We start from the raw sequence: 17,679 nt of genomic DNA on the forward strand, positions 1-17,679 counted from the left end.
CTTCGCATGGCTTCTCCTCCGCGCTCGGCTAAACACGAAAGCCAACATGTTTCACAAGCACATTGCTCAATCAGCAGCATGCCCTCGTTGTCAAGATCCGTATGAGGATGCTCTCCACCTCATCTCCAACTGCTCTTATGCGGCACAAGTTTGGTCTTCCTTGGGGCTGCACCTCCCTTGCTGCTCTCCACCAACACCCACCGATTCAGGGCCTCAACCCCAACATCTGGCCATTGGTGGCTTTGACAGTTTCCTGGAAGCTATGGGATTCGAGAAACGCTCTCGTGTTCAGAAACGAGGACCACTCTCACAGAACTACGCTAAGAAATATTGTAGTAGATTTCTCTCTCTGGGTTTTCTGTTTCAAAAAGAACGAAGACAATATCTCTGCTAGGCAATGGCTAAACTTTCTCTCCTCGGCAATCCCCTATAGCTGATGTTGTAACCGTACTGCTGCTGTAATTCTCGACATCTCATTTGAGTGGTAATATATTCAGGTGGGGAAGCTCTCCCCCCGGTGACCGTTCAAAAAAAGGGTTGGTATGATAAAAAAATAGTACTGGATTACTAAACTAAGGTGTCATTTTCTCAGACTTTCTTAATATTCATACGCTCAATCGATACTTTCTAAGTAGCCATGGCCAAACCTTGTAGGCTAGCAACCAAAATCCGGTAAAGAAATTGGGACTTCTCCCTGGTCCGGCTCCTTCGGTTCTCGTTCTACACCGTCTTTGTCTGCCGAGTTAGCAGCAGCTCTGCGATTGCCTCCTCCAGCTCTTGTGCTCGTCGAGCCCGAACATGGGGACGTCGTTGCCAGTGAGGGTGGCCCAGTGGAGCTTGCTCCGGCCGAGCTGATCTCCCACCACGCCTAAAAAAACACTGAGCTCCCACATGTTGCTGTTGCCGAACGCCATCTTGGCGCGCATGGGTTGCACACTTGTACCACACTGAATGTTCCAACGGCTGTCCGCCACCATGCCATCCGCCCGGCGCGCGGCAATGAGCCCTCGGCAGGGACGATTGCGTCAGAGACCTGCCAACCTACACACCCATCCCAAACATGAACACCATGAAGCAGTAGGCGCCGGAGCTTGGCGTGCACTCAGGGCGTGTTTGGTTGCCCGCATCGAGCCCAACCAGGCCCGTGCGAGAAGGAAGAGCCCCGTTTGGTTGACTGGTTTCACTGCTGGGCCTGCATCGCACGATTCTCAAAGCAGCCCAGAGCCTGGCTCGCTGGAAACGCTCGGATCGGCAGTTTCTCGCGAGCCAGGCTGAGTGTGGCGTGAGGTCGCACGGGCGGGTGCGACGCGCGCCGTCCCAGCGCCAAATCTAGCCTCACCCCCTTTCTACTCGCTCACCCATAGCCACTTTCTTCCCTACTGCCTCACCACCGGCGGCGGCTGTGGTTTCTGATCTATGCTAGAGGCGGCGGCGGCAGCGGAAGAGGCGGCGGCGTTTGCGGCGGATCTTGTGCTCCCCTTGTTGTTGGCCACCGACTGGTCGACCTTGTCTGTGCCATGACTCCCCCTACGCCATCCTCGTCTCCGATGCCGGTAAGCAACACCCCCTCCCCCTTTGTTAGGTCGGTGGTTAGGCCGTTAGGCAAGGTGTAGGATTGATTTCCCACTGAACGAACCATCGATGTTGACTAGGTTATGGACGCACGGATGAGGCTGATAATTCAGGCAGCAACACTGATAAGTGTGATTCAGGCATGGGTCATGTTCATGCACCACAGAGTTGTTCGTCGTGTTGGGAGACCTTTGATCCTCTATGGTCCAATGTTTATCCGAGAACAGGAGAGGATCCAAAATCTGAACTACATCTACAACTGCAATGACGTCGAGGCTCTGTGGATGCTTCGAATGAAAAGAGCACCATTTGCCAGGCTTGTCAGGACCTTTAGGAGCAGGGGGCTGCTACAAGATAACATCAACACCAGTGTGGAAGAGCAAGTGGCCATGTTCCTCCATGTTGTTGGCCATAACTAGAGGTTCAGGGTCATTCACAACACGTTCAGGAGATCAATGGAGACCATCTCTAGGTGCTTCAGACAGGTGCTTTTTGCTGTTGGGGAGCTTAGAGGAGAGATGATCAGGAGACCATCTGGCCGGACTCCACCCAAGATTCGCGGAAGCCCAAGATGGTATCCATGCTTCAAGATGAGCATTAACAATATACACTTTTGCATGGCTTGATATGCTTGTATTGTTCAAGTTGAGCACTAACATGGCCTTGTGATGCCATTTTCAGGATTGCATTGGGGCAATAGATGGTACTCATGTCACTGCCAGAGTTCCTAGGTCACAGTCTGCAACATACAGGGGGAGAAAGCACTACACAAGACAGAATGTGCTTGCTGCTGTTGACTTTGATATGAAGTTCACATATGTGTTGGCTGGCTGGGAGGGGTCAGCGCATGATGCTAACATTCTCAATGACAACATGAGTCGACCTGATGGGATCAACATCCCCGACGACAAGTTCTACCTTGGAGATGCTGGCTATGCATTTTCGTCAGGTGTTCTTCCACCCTTCAGGAAAACCAGGTATCATCTCAACGAGTTCTCTGGTAGGAACTATCCTAGGACTGCACAGGAGCTGTTTAATCTCAAACACTCCAGCCTTAGAGTAACTGTTGAGAGGGCATTTGGAGCTATGAAGAATTGGTTTAAGATCCTGGATCAGAAGTCATTCCACCCATACTCCACTCAGGTTAAGCTTGTTCTTGCTTGTTGCATTCTGCATAACTGGATCCTCCAGTGGGGCTTTGATGAACACGTGCCTGAGGAGGAAGAGGTCGAGCCTGACGATGTTGTTAGCTCCGGCCATGGTGTAGAGGCATTTGACAATGACGCTTGGAATAACAAAAGGTTGGAGTGGACAGAGGCAATGTGGCTTAACAGAGGTTAGTGCAGGATTTGAAGAAGAGGAAGATGAAGAAGAAGCAGAAGCAGCAGAAGCATAAGCAGAAGAAGAGGAAGAGGAAGAGGAAGATCTGGTAGAAGCAACACTGATGAACTATCCCCTATTTAGCCAATGGCTCTTAATAATTTGTTCTGTCATTTGATAGTAGTTAGGATGAACTGTTATTTGTTTAACTAGCTGGCACTACATGTTCAGATTGTGTGTGGTAAGCTCATCACTAGTTACAAGTGGTGACAACACCTTATGGAGGTTGCAACCAAACACCATGTCATATGTGTGCATAATGCAATGCGGGCAACCAAACGCCGGGTCAAAAATGGTTGTCTCATGCAACTAATTAAGGTACATGCAAGCAACCAAACTATGTGCATCTGAGGTATTTTTGCCTGCATCCCCTCAAACCGGCTTAGTAGAGCCAGGCTAGGCTCGATTGGCAATGTAACCAAACACGCCCACAGCGGCACTGATGAGTGCACAGTTGTCAGGGAAGTTGTACAATCTAGCGTCAAAGAAGAAGGTCATGGTGGGACGCGAGCCAGGTCCGGCACCGCGGGGACACGTGCACCTCTAACCTCGTTCTTCGCTGTGAGGCATGCACGGCCTCCCCTGCTGGATGATGGGTTCCTCGTTCCCTCGATGGTGTTTCTCCCTTCGTCAGGTCTGACGACACCATATTGTCTCCCGTTTATCTCCTTCGCCTCGGCTTCCTCGGATGTTAACGTGTTGTCGTCGTTGCACGGGTTCGCGTGACGACACTTTCTTCGTGTGAAACCCGGCCACCGTGTCCTGGGGGACGCCCTGATCGTGTCCGACGGAAGGTGCACCAGTATGTGCTTGTTGGCTCGTTAACTCACCATATACGCGTTGGCCGTCGCTGCCGCCACCGTCTCCAACATCTATGAGAAGGCCAGTGCGAACGATCCCACGAAGACCACGCAAGGAAGATGGATGGAACATAGATTCTCATGGTGAGTTATGCGGCAACATGCCAACTGTTGTACATAATTCCAGATCCTCATACTGAAATTACACATGAAGAACAAATGATCTCTGTCCTCTTTGGCATGTGTTGGGTATAGAATGCAATCGGTACCATCAGATATATTCCAGGGCCTTCTTTGCAGCATGTCCTTAGTATTTAACATGTCCATTATCATCATCCATGCAAACACTTTGATCTTCATGGTGCAACAATTTTAATCCACAACAGGATGGGATTGGAAATAATTGGAGAATGAACCAAATCATAGTACCTTTTAGGTGTAAAACCGTTATCACAGTTTCTCCAAAGCCAACCATCATTGTTATCTGGTTGCCTATTCAGAGAGGATAGCATATGCTGAATTTCATGCAATTCCTGATAAGCAACATCAGATAGGGGTGGATGAAACGCTGATAAAATGTCATCACATTCCAACACCTCCTTCACAGTGATGTAAGGATCTTTAGCATAAGAAAAATAAGAGAAAATCCTCTGGAAGCTTTGTTGCAAAGGAATAACAGGCCTTGAGTGTTGCCAGAAATCATTCTAGAAAAAGCACTGTGTCACCTTTGTTTACTTTTACCCATGTGACATTCCTGAAACCATCAACCAAGTTGAGAACGTCCTTCCACCGGTAAGAACCACGGGCAAGAATATAGGCATGGAGGACATGGCAGAATTAAGCAGTTGCAATCTACCACCCTGGTCTAAGAAGGACGAGCTTGCATTCAACCTCCTCTCCATATATTCAACCAAAGGTCAAAACTCCAAAATCCTAGGCCTAGTAGTGCCCAAAAAGAGACCTAGATAAGTAAAAGACAACTTTCCTAGTTGGCAACCAAAAACTCCATCAAGCTTCGAAGCCTCTTCATTAATATTAATTGGCAGTAATGGAGATTTATGGTAATTAACTGCCAGGCCAGTAGATTCGGCCAATGTAGCTAGCATTTTCTTCATTGCCAAAAGCTGAGAGTCCATAGCAAGCAGGATTAGAAGTGTGTCATTAGCATATTGGATTATGGGAAATTCCTTGTCATGGCATGGTATGGGGAGATGCAACTCACCCCTTTGAAGCATCATGTTTTCAATAGACTGCAATAAATCAACAACAAGCACAAAAAGAAGGGGGCAGAGGATCTCCCTGCTTGACCCCAAGTTGAGAACTACATGCACCAGCTTGTTCACCCAAACGCTCAAGCTGATGGAGAAAGGTGGGCTATGCATTTATACGTCAACACTCCCCCTCACGTGTGGCTCACTCAAGCCTAAACGTGGACCGAAAGTGGGCTGCAATTTAGTTGCGCCAGCCGGGTCTTGAACTCAAGACCACTTGGCTCCGATACCATGTAGAACTGTACGCACCAGCTAGTTCACCAAAAGCTCAAGTTGATGGAGAAAGGTGGGCTATGCATCTATACGTCAACACCAGGTACACCAATAAGTAGTATTGATGAGGTTTCAGAAGCTAGAAACTCCTTAATCCCTGAGATCCACCTGAGATAAAAACCCTGAGCTTGAAGGACTTGGAGGATGGCCTCATGCTCAACTATGTCAAATGCCTTCTCGAAATCAAGCTTTAATATCACAATGGGTCTCTCAGACTGGTGCACTGGTGCAGATATTCCAAAGTCCAGGAAAAACTTTCTTGAATAGTTTTAGACTTTATAAAACCATACTGATTCTGGCATACATAGTCCATGATGACGCCCTAGCCTTCAAGTTGTGGAGGAGCCAATAGTTTGTACAAGGCCAGATATCGCCTACTCTGTGTAGAGACCTACCCCGAGTTAGGCTTGGACTGGGTGTCCATGGCCATGGCGATAGGTGGGCTTAGACCTTGGCGGTTGAAAATCAAGACCTTTTTTTATCTTAGGACTCAGTGTTTGATCCTCCACCCGTATGATGATTGCACCAATAATCCAACACTTAGGATACATCTTCGTGTTTGGAAGCCCTATCTCTTCCCCCTTTACTTGTTGCCAGTTTCGCTTCCGCGTTACTCTCTTAGATACATAAACGATCCTCCACACAACCCAAATGTTATAGCTTGTGTTGCGTGAGCGGAACTAGGTTCAAGTTGAGAAAAATTTCATCTACCAACATGGCAAGGAAACCCTCCATCAAGTTTTGTACATCATGGCACAATAGAACTAGTCCTTTGGAACTAAGAACAAATACACCTAAAGAAATCGCCAATGGGCATGGCGGTTGATACACACAAAAAGTGGGAAGGGGGCAACATCTTGTAAGATAGCCTTGAACATCCCCTCATGAGCCAAGGTAATAGTGTCCACATTTTGTAGAAATTAAATTCCTTTTTATGTACCCCCAGGCATTTGTTTGTTTGTAAGTTTGAATGCTAATAGGCAAAGTTTGCTTTAGAAAGGAAGCATTGTGCCAATCCATACCTTGGGGAGAGACGATGAGTATCTCAGGATGAGAGCGAGAAGGAAGTTAGCGAGAACTATGGGGGGGAGGGGGAATTAATACTGGAGAGAAAACGTCCATGCGTGAACCAAATCGGTGGAGTAATTAAACTGGTAGCGAGATTGACAGGAGGGGGCAACCAATGGAGGAAGGAAGGGAGCCGAACGTGTTTTCTAAGCGAAACAGAATGAAGGGAAGGTGGATTTTGATGAAAGGCTCGGGAGGACGTGGTCCTTCTAGCAGGAAAAGGATCCTTAGGTTCTTTTTAGATAGTTAGATTAGACAAACTTTTATGCATCCGTTTAGCAAGTTTCCTGCAGCAACGCGTCGGGCCATCATCTAGTTAGCTTGATCCCCATGGCCACGTCGTCATCCAGTGGTTGCGTGTCAGCGTGTGGGGGATTACGTGGGTTCAATGTGGGTTATGTGGGAAAGCCCGTGAGTCCCACATAACATTGAAGCATGTCCAAGAACACTATTTTTTCTTGGACGTGTGCACCGCGAACATACCGTGTCCATCTACAGCTTGCAACCTTTTGACAGCACCAACTAAACGAAAACAACCAGCAAAAACGCTTCTGATGTGACACTAAACCACTCAGGGGTGTCCAAGGAGAAGTAAGAGAGGTTCTGAATGTTACTATCCTGATTTTTGAGGAGAAATATTTGGGTCTTCCAACTCCTGATGGACACATGTCTAAAGGAATATTTCAAAATCCGTGAGGTTGACAAAACGACTCATCCAGTGGGGTGATGGCCTTCTAGCTCAGCCCGGTAGAGAGACTCTCATCAAGTCCGTAGCTCAAGCATTTCCCACATACATTATGGGAGTGTTCAAGTTACCCTTTTCGGTGTGTGATGAACTTACAAGAATGGTGAGAGGTTTTTATTGGGGTTCGGCTAATGGACAGAGGAAAGTGCATTGGCGTTCTTGGGATGATTTAATGCAACCAAAGGATAAAGGGAGTGTGGGCTTTCGAGATTTCCGCCTCTTTAACCAAGCTCTCTTAGCTCGACAAACATGGAGACTAATATACAAGCCCAATAGCTTATGTGCACAGGTTTTAAAGGCTGGATACTACCCTGAAGGTAAATTGGAGGATACGGTATTTTCCGGTAACGTACCATCTTCCTAGCAGGCAATCAGCTATGGCCTTGAATTGTTGAAAAGGGGTCTTGTATGGAGAGTGGGAAACGGTAGGAGTATTATAAGAGAAAAGGCATCGGTATCCAATTGTCACACCAAAAAATCCGTCCATGTATCTCCCTGTTTTCTCTCGCGTAGAACGGAGTGGGCTGGGACATATTGGGCCGGCCAAAATTACCCACGTGTGTTGGGCTCCAGCACCGGGCCGAAAATTTGTTGCCAAGGAAGCGTATTTCAGCAGCCGTCTGCCCGGCTCCCCAATCCCCCTGCCCGCTCCCACGATTTCACCACCACCTCGAGGTCGTCGACGCCGCCGCATTCCATCACCGTCACCGGTGCCGAACCAGTCCGCCGCCCGCTGCGCAACCACCCGCCGCGCTCCGGCTTCCTTCGCGCGGCGAACCTTGAGCCTAGGGCGTCCGTCGCGCGGCCAGCCGTCATCGGAGTCCGTCCCCGCAGCCCCTATCCTCCGCCGTCCCTCCGCGACCCGTCATCTCTTGCCGCCGCCGCGCCGCGCCGCCGGCCCCCACGATCTCTCTTGTCTAGGGCACCCACCGTCCTATTCATCGGCCGGCCGCCGGAGTCGAGGAGGCCACCCAGCACGGAGCGAACCACCTCGCCCTTGAGGTGTTCGATCACCGTTCTGTTCTTCGTCCACACGCCGGGATAACAGGCAAGCAACTCCTCACCTTAATCCTCAATTTCTCTAGTGCAGCGTGGTTTGTAATCAGCCGCTGTCACATCAAGTTTGTCACTTGTCTTATCCAGCTGCCGCACCATCCGGTCCAGTCTCCCGCCATCCCACGTTCTATCGTCCCCGGCCCCGTCTCCTTCCATCGCCGCCAGCCGACCGGAGCAAGGTTGACGTGGCGAAGGCGAGGTGCGAGCTGGTGACGCCCTGGTCCCGCCCCGATATCTGCCGCTTGCAGGCCTGTGGCTTGGAAAGGGGCGCTGGCATTCTCTTCTGGGGACTCGGTCGCACAGAAGGAGGACCAGCCAATCGTAGCGAGCATTGATGTGGGGAGGTGTGAGCCGGTGACGCCCTGGTACTGCCCCGAGCGACCGTGCAGGGATCTGCCGCCTGTAGACCCGTGGCTTGAAAAGGGCCAACACTGGTGCGAACATTCTCTTCAGTGAACTTGGTCACTTTGCTTCATGACTTTCTTAACCTGGAAATTGTATCATGAAGTTTGCTTTTATGAGTTGAGTTCAAGAATAGGCTAGGAAAATGCATTTAGGAGCAAAAATGTACATAAAACACTATCAGCATTAACAAGAGTCCGTGCGCACACTACTTACTATTTATAGGGAAATTATGACACTTTGAATCTGCCACTACAAAAAAGCGAAAACTATGGAATTGCCGCTATGATAGTTGGTTTCCTTGTGAGTTTATCATCGCCCATCTGTCTCTGTCCATTCCAGTCACGAGTCCTTATATTCCAGTGGTCCCCAAATAGCTGACTTAAACAAATTTGTATGTGCAAGTAGAAGTTGTTGTTAGTAATATTCATGCGTTGAATGATTGAGACACTGGTTTATGTACTAATGAGGTTCATTGTCCATCTTCACTCTGTATTTATCATGAAATCAGTTCTGTAAAATATGTGTTAATTTTAAGATAATCATTAGACATCTCTTTCTTTTCTGCAAAAAAGAAGAAACTGAAATTTCTATATAACATATATGGTGTTTATTTGTAGGTTTCAGAATTCTTTAATATGAACGCAGATGACGACAAGTCTGTTGGGTCTGCACTTACCCGTCAAGTAAGTAGCTTTACTTAAAGAGTATCATTTGAAAGGAACTTCGCAGGGCTCCCATAACATCCAAATTCCCTTTTTTGGGTCTTGTTTAACCTCTTAAAATTGTAACAATGGACCACTTTACTCTGCACTGGTCTTGTTAGGTGGTTTTTATGACGTGGATGCGAATTGGCTCCTAGTCCAAAACATAGTGGTTTGTGTGACATGGCATCCACTTGTGTGTGTTTACCTGTCAGTGGGTCCCATATGTCATACCCAACTTAAAAAATACTTACTTTATTCAGTAATGTTGTAATTTTAAATTTGCACTAAATCAATTTTTAGCTTTGGTCAAGAATGTTGACTAAAAAAAACTAAACTGCAAACATTGTGAAAAAGAGTGTAAAATTAATAAATCGTGAGCCACATGTCATACCCCCCTTTCTCTCTTATCACATAACTTGTCATTGACCGTCGACCCAAATCCATTCCTTCTCTCGATTTTGCTGGGCAAGAGGCGCCTCACTCCTCCGGGAGGATGAACATTGATGTCCAATGCTCGACTGCTCAATAGTTGATACCATGGTTGAGCAATTTTTCAAAGGATGGGCATGACGACTTGGCTCATATCCTCCTTGTCAATGGTGTGAACCCATAACTGGGCGCTGAACTTGAAATGGAGATGAGGCCTTTGCTGTACTTATATTTTTCTTCTTCTATTTGCTATGTCATTGCCGTGCCTGCCACATCACGTGCCATAGTGGACAAACCACCATTGTTATGTCTCAGAAGTAATGACCATGGTTCGAATAATTTATATTGTATAGTTGAAGATTGAAATATTATCTAGGACAATAGTTCATAGATGTAATATGGAGCTTTGTTTTCCCCTTGGCGATGGTAAGGGAGGGGTAGAGAAGATTGATGTTTGATGCTGAGCACTCCCCCCTGTATTTTGGGTCAAACTTTGACCTTAGATTTGTCTAACAAAATATAAGTGATATGCCACAAAAATTATATTGTTGTATTCATATTTGAAAGAAGTTTCTAATGAAGCTATTTTTGGCATATGACTTGTATTTTGCTAGTCAAATTTATGATCAGTGTTTGACACAAAATACAAGGGGACTAATAAACCTGAACAGAGGATTTAACATGGTGTGTTAGATACCAATGCGGAAAATTGTGGATGTGGCAATATATGTGGTGATACTACACATCCACATACTAGGAACCACTTGGCAAAACTGATTTACGGGCTAAATTAACAAGTATTCAAGGTTAAATATGATGACAAATTATTTAGCGTGTTACATGAGCTATGCGGATATTTAGACAGTGTAAAAGTCCATTTTTGTATTTCATAATGTTGTTAATACTATATTCATCACGATAAACTATTATTTATTTCAGGTTGATGGCATAAGTCAGATTTTTGTAAAAGATATTGATGGCCAAAAAATGAACCACCCCTGTTCTTTGCACTACTACAATGGATTTATCAAATTGGGTAACAAAATTGAGAATTTGGAGTCAATTGATGTAACTGTATTGGGCTTCATAGATACTGAAATTGGAAAGATTCATTATGACAATCTCGCAAATTTTGATCATCCTGGGATAATTGAAGCTTTCGCATATGGGGTTGGCAAAGGACAGCACTCAAATAACTCCTTTCTGGCTGTCACAAAATTTGAAACAACATTTGAAGGATACCTTCGGAGGGATGGTCTATTGGCGACTGATCAGCAAAACCGATTCACTGAGAGCTTCATAAACTTGCTGAGGTATAATTTTTTTTGTTTGTTCACTAGATATATCTTACCAGTAGCGTTACTTAGTCCTATATAAGAGTAATTCTTTATCTATATTCATGATTGGTCTTATCATTACCATTACGCAAGTTAAATTTCTTTAGCTTATTTGTTAACTAGATGACCTGAATTATTTCTGCTTTCATACCGAGTTTTAGCAACAAGCTGCCCTATGAGGTCTCATTCATTGGCTGAAAAGGCTTGAGTGAAAAACCGAGTTTGGTGGAGGGGTGGGGGGTGGGGGTGGATTATAACTGTTGGTACCGGATTCCTGGAAATTGTGAAGTATCTTTTGAATAATGTACTCCGAGACTTAATGACAAAATCAATATTTTGTCTTTTGATATTTATGAGTTTTGACTCCAGGCCCCTAGGCTTCTTAGGATTTGCACGTATGAAAATGTTGATTCGTTGTTATGTTCTCACCTTTAATTATTTTATTAAAATCAGTTTTTATGCTATTTTGATAGGGATGTCATTGTAGCCATGGAGGAGCTGCATCGTCAAGGCTATTATTGCGCAAAGTTTCATGGAAGTCATTTTGCAATCATAAACGAAGGCGGTTCACAAAGGGCGAGATTGTGGAGGTTTGGTAAAATTAAAGGAGGTACCAAATTGACAACAAAAAATACAAATTACAAATTATATTGGTCTGTTTAATTCATTGGAATACAAAGTACATTTGTAAGTTGCATTTTGATTATATTCTAATTGTGAATCTATTTACTGTAGATACTGAAGCAGCAATAAGCGAGTCCAAAGCTAACGATTGGGTAAGGTTGGGATACAAGATTGAGAATGTATCGCTAGCCCCAGAGTCTAAAGATCTTTTTAAGAGAATTATCGACAGAAAACTGCAAGGGTGAGAATATAAATTCTTATTGCTTAAAGTTATTTCATCAGTAGAGTTGTACTAAGATAAAAAAATGTTTTTGTTAAATACACAGGAGAAACATCCTAAAGCATTATGCCTTGTTAACTGTCAGAGAAAAGTTTGAGAATATTTTATCCTTGAACCAATATATAGCACTCCACTTGAAGGAACCACAAATGGAACGTGAACATCTGATAGTGTCTAATCTGAGTCTACAAACATTGGAGGAGAATTTGGATAAAATACATGTTTGGAACATGCTTTCCTTTGTACAATTAACACGCGTCAGAAAAACATTAAGGGGCTTCATATACTCCTTGAGAACAATCATTGAACATGAAGTTCAGTTCCTTACACCCGAGGTAAGTATTGAGAACATTGTAAGCATCAATTTTAAAATTACCTGTTTAAACGTATTTATTTTCTAATGCTTACTCTTATATGTAAATGTTCCATAGTTGCTGGCAGAAGGAATATTCAAGGATCTTGAACACTATTTTCAACACGAATGGAAATTATTATACCAGAAAGTGCAAGAGATTGCAATGGAATTGAATTTGAAATATTGAACGTGGTAAGATGTTTCTATTTTTGTGCTTTATTTTATTTTTCAGCTTAAGATGTTTGTATTGCTGTTTTTTGGATGTCGAATATGAATATATAATACAATGTGTATCTGAAGAATTCATGTCATCCTTTTTGCGCTTATATTCAAATTCAGATTATCCTTATGGAGTGAAAAAAGAAATTAAACCAGTCAATCTAACTTTTCTATTGTCCTTATTAAGTTCTTTTCATCAGTTTCTTCGTTCTTCATTGTTGAAGTGTCTACCAAACTGCCAATAGGTGTATGAGTTCTATTTGGCAGGAACATGTGGCAAAAGGAGATTGAATTATGCGAAGCCAAAAACTATAATATTTGGTAAAAAAATATTTTATATTTATTGATTCTCAGAACTCTGTAATCAAAATGATTAAATGATCTCAATTTTTTGTTTTGCTATTGGTAGACATGTAGTATTTAGTACATAGATAGGGGGTTCTTTGCAAATTTACCTTGTGCGTGTATTGTCCCTTAGCCTCTTATAGCAATATAAAAGCTCATTCACTGTCAGCCAGAATTTATCTTTTGCCTCTCATGGTCTGTCCACACCTCAGTCCCTGAGCCTGTTCCTTGTGTCAACTGTCCAACCAGTGGCAATATAAAAGCTCATTCACTGTCAGCCAGAATTTATCTTTTGCCTCTCATGGTCTGTCCACACCTCAGTCCCTGAGCCTGTTCCTTGTGTCAACTGTCCAACCAGTGCCAAATCCTTGGTGGAAGACCACTCCGACGTCATCTCTACCCCCGTAACACCCCCTTGCGTCTCCTTTCTTGCTCTCTCTTTATAAATATCTCTTCATTCTTCCTCCAGCTGCATATATTAATAAAACTAACAATAGCAAAACAGTGTGATGATTGTTGGTATGGGAATATGAATGAAGTTGTGTGTTTAATTGGATTTCCTTTGCACTGCATTTATTTATGCTTTAGCCTTTTTGAATTCCTTGGCCTTCTGTCACTGCATGTGTTGTGTTTGTGTTTGTGGGAAATACTGTACATCTATTGTAGTGGTTGTACCATTAAATCTGGACCTATTTTAATATTGCTGATGTTAATAACGATACGAAGACAGTGTACTAACCATTCTCTTTCCATGCAGAATGATTGCGTTAAGTTTCTTGCTCAACGAGGAGCTCCAGGAATCGTTCATCCAGACACTCACTGCCCTGGTTGCGGCTACATCTGCCAAGTCCAAGAACAAGGCTGCAAGGGATCAGGTTGCCACTGCCTGATGTTCTGTGCTGCTGTGTCTTGGTGTTCTTAGATTGTTCCCATGATAGCACAACCCTCTGTTTGCTGGGAGTGTGGTGGTCACCGATGTTCTGAGCCGGGTTGTAGAACCTGCTGTTTTATCTGCTATGTCTAGTGTCGTGGTTGCTTTGTGGGATGTCTTCCGTGGGAGTGATTTCTGTTGTTGGTCACACTGGAAAGAGTGTGTGTGTTTGTCCCAAGTTTCCCCATGGATATTCCGAAATTCATAGCAGCCCACGAGTATCAGCTGGCGTTTGGTTTGGGCCGCGCCATGTATTTTAGTAGTATATGCTCGCACGTGGATGAGAAAATGGCCGTATAGGGACGCTGTGGGACCAAGCGGAAGCCATCCGCCGTTTGTGCAGACGAAGCGGGGACGTCGTGTACATGCATGTCGACTCACAAACTAAAACCCCATAATCTCCGTTTGGATGGGTAGCCCGCAAGCCATCTCGCTCGATCTGCATTGATAGGTGTAAGATTCTGCATTGTAGACTTAAGCAGCTCCATCGCCTTGTCATAAGATGCCGGGATTATTATCGAGTTGATAGTCATCTGGTCTTCTCTGCACGTCTCTCGCATCCCTCGTCCACCTCTTCAAATAGTATTTGCTTCGCAGGTATTTCTTCAAAGCCAAGGAAATCCAGCACCTACAGCAATTACATTGTGACCGATCAACTACTGCTCCCAAAATTATCTCACATTACCTGCAAAGACGTGCGATTACCTTCACTGTGTGACAGCACAACAATCATGTATGGTCAAATTTACCATACCCGGGTCTGCGGAAGATGCCTTCGCTGTCCATGCTTGGTTTTGGCATGCGACAGGCAGGGAGGGTCCTACCTCGACATGGAGGACGATGATGAGACGGAACCACAAGTCGTGGCCAATGCAGCGTCCCTCACTATCACTGGTGACAATTTGATTTCGGTGGAGGTTCTCACAGAAGAACTCGGCAACTTGTCCGAGGATGGCTGGGACTGGCGTGTGCAGCAAATCAGTGAGCGGGTGTTCTCAGTGGTGTTCCCTACAAAGGCCATGCTCAAATTGTCCAAGGTGGTGGGTGAGCAACGATGTTACAGTGCAAGTCGGACCTCCAGTCGACACTGATGCAGCCAATGCGCTCCTGGAGGAAACATGGATGCTGGTTCATAACATTCCGCCCAAGCTCAGAGTCAAACCGGTTATCAAGGCGATCTGCAAGGTGCTGGCAGTCGTGGAGGAGGTGGATGAGGCCTCTATTTGCTCTCGTGGCCCGGTCCGTCTCAAGATTTGGTGCCGGGAGGCGGCTAAGGTTAAAGGACCATTTGTCAGTGTACTAAGATTTGGGTCTTAGTACCATAGACTTATGCACAGGCCATAGCAGCTCCCCAGCAAAGAGGCTTGCTGGAGGATAACTCAAGACAAGTTTGCTAGATTACAAGGAAGATCTTTTAACCAGAGAAGCCGCTCTTCGTGAGATCAAGGAGCACATTAAGAAGACCAATATCATGATTCAAGACCCAGTTGTAGAGGCAACTAGGGCTGCAACTGGGGAGTAGATCAATATACAACATCAAGATCAACACTAAAGACAACCCTTGCCGGCAAGGTGAAGGCCCGGCAAGCTCCCGCCAGCTGCCAGCACTCCACCTCATCGAGCAGCTAGTCACTGATCGGTGAGGTGTCGAGCCAGTAGGCAGTTATGTGAGACTTGTCGGGCACGTGTAGCATGCTGGAGGGAGTTTTACTTTTATTGACACCCGTCCAAATGGCGTGTCAAGATAATAGGAGGTAGCTGGGAAAGCGGTGCAGCATCCTTGTCGTGCGGACGACTCCTCTACATGACACCTAACGGAGCATTAATTGCTTTTGTCCTAAACTGACAGAGTTAGGTATAATAGCACTGTTTGCTATCTAATCACTGCATAATGATTGTTTTGCCACTGTGGTAACCCCTTAAGCTATAAAAGGAGGGCCAGGGCAACATTTTTACAGGGGTTGGACTCCTACCCAACTTAGACACAACTCACATGCGTAGCTGCTCTCTCTGCACCTTTGTCGGGGGAAGCGCTCCTTGTACTTGTGCTCACACATATCCAATATACAAAGCAGGAGTAGGGTTTTACACCTCATGGTGGCCCGAACCTAGGTAATAGTCTTTGCGTTCTCTATTGATTTTGCTCTTTGTGCTTGTGAATTCCCCTAGCTAAACCACAAAGGGGCTAGATGGCTCGTTAGGTGGTCGTACCCACGACATCTTTGGCGCGCCAGGTAGGGTGGCCACCTGCGTGAACCTAAATCAGTAGAGTGCGCGTCGATTTCATCAACTTCACCACCCATTTCATCGTCGATGGCTCCGAAGAAGAAGGGCGTCGCCATGGCAAATCCCTCCACTTCCAAGATTCCGGCGCAACCAATATGGGCGGTGCGAACACCGCGGGTGGCACGGCCAGCGTAGGCGGCGCGGTCGTCGTGCCCACCGTGGTCGGAGCAGGAGGCGGAGGCGCTGGAGGCAGTCAACTTCCTCGACCCTCTGGCGAGAACACCCACAACGGCACGGGCGGTGCGGACATACAACCCCCACCTCCTCCACGCACCGGCGAGCGCATTCACCGGAGCCACAACACCTGGTCCGGCGCAAACCAAGATCTTCCGGCTGCAGCGACCAGAGATACAGCCTCAAGATACACACCACGTCCATCGCAAAATGGGCGCGGCGTGACCCTGAGCGGCGTTGTTGATCATGATTAGCAACGCCCGCACGACAAGACACATGTTGGTCAAGTACAAGATCCCCAGGCGCCACCTCCGTCACGCCGACCCGCTGCTGCGCATGAGCCGCAGTGGCAAGATCGCAATGGCGCTCCTGCTGGCTCTGCCAGAAGTCGAGCGACGTCGCGTTCTTTGCACCTGGCCATGCCGGCAACGGCAGCGAAGGCAATGGCGCGAGCCCAGATGCTGCTGAACTTCCCTCCAACAACAGACAAGATGGATGAATGGAGAGCCACCATCCAGAGCTCAATTGGGTTTGCCGAGTCGAGCAAGTTGCGGCGAGCGGAGCCTTGTCGTGACCAGCCGCGCCCTTCCTTTGTTTCGAGTCCGCTTAACAAATCGAGTGGCTGCGCTGAGACCACCAAGGCACCTTGCCGGCAACATCATTCCCGGCAAGCTGAAAAGTGTTTTTGCAACTCTGTGTACATATTCATTTATATAGAAAGGTACGGGGTGTGGTGATTACGCTTTAGCTTGTATGAAATGGCCGACGAACCGCCAAGGTTCCCAAACCACTCCTTTTTCTTTTCCTCCTTTTTCTCAAAGGACAGAAGGATTCCCCGCGTACAAAATTCCCGAGGGGAGTGGCAATGGAGTTCAAGTGATCATTTTGTACGACAAGAAAGACAGTACAAGAAAAAGCTAAGTTGAAAAACTTTGAAACATCAATGAGGCGGACCTGTTGTCCTCATATGTCTTCAGCACATCAATGAGGCCATCAAAGAATTTGGTCAATCTCCCGAAGAAGGTGAGATCCTCACAGAGGTGACTGACATTGCAAAGGCTGCTGCTGACGAAGCCACCAAGATCGCCACTGAAAAGAACCTTGCGCAAGTTGTCGAGGAGATCAGAGAAGCCCCCGAAGAACTTGAGAAGTCCTCCGACAACACGTCTGATCTTGGCGGAATGGATGTGGAGGGGGCGCCCGTCAATATTAACACACCAATCCCCGACAACCAGCCAGCGTCAGCAACCTTGCAGGACCCATCAAGCAGTCTGGCGCTGATCACTTCTCAGCATGGATCTGGAGCCCCCAGTTCATCCGGTACTGCAGAGCCAAACTTTTATGAAGAAATTTCTCGAATCCTGCTCCCCCTTTCTCAAAGAATCACCGAGGCCACTGATGCTACTGATAGCGTAGAGGATCTCG

The 17,679-nt window shown here is 46.2% G+C and overlaps 1 protein-coding gene across 1 annotated transcript; it reads left to right on the forward strand.

Annotated features, from left to right (window-relative positions):
- Window positions 1-8,255: 8,255 nt before the first annotated feature.
- LOC123075273 (uncharacterized) lies at window positions 8,256-13,972 on the forward strand. The gene is made up of 8 exons (XM_044497923.1): window positions 8,256-8,599; window positions 9,188-9,253; window positions 10,643-11,016; window positions 11,514-11,650; window positions 11,776-11,905; window positions 11,991-12,279; window positions 12,376-12,491; window positions 13,621-13,972. The coding sequence occupies exons 2-7, from the start codon at window positions 9,206-9,208 to the stop codon at window positions 12,484-12,486; spliced, it is 1,089 nt and encodes a 362-aa protein (XP_044353858.1). The 5' UTR covers window positions 8,256-8,599; window positions 9,188-9,205; the 3' UTR covers window positions 12,487-12,491; window positions 13,621-13,972.
- Window positions 13,973-17,679: the final 3,707 nt, after the last annotated feature.

The sequence above is a fragment of the Triticum aestivum genome, chromosome 3D (genome assembly GCF_018294505.1).
Source record: "Triticum aestivum cultivar Chinese Spring chromosome 3D, IWGSC CS RefSeq v2.1, whole genome shotgun sequence".
Taxonomy (NCBI): Eukaryota; Viridiplantae; Streptophyta; class Magnoliopsida; order Poales; family Poaceae; genus Triticum; species Triticum aestivum.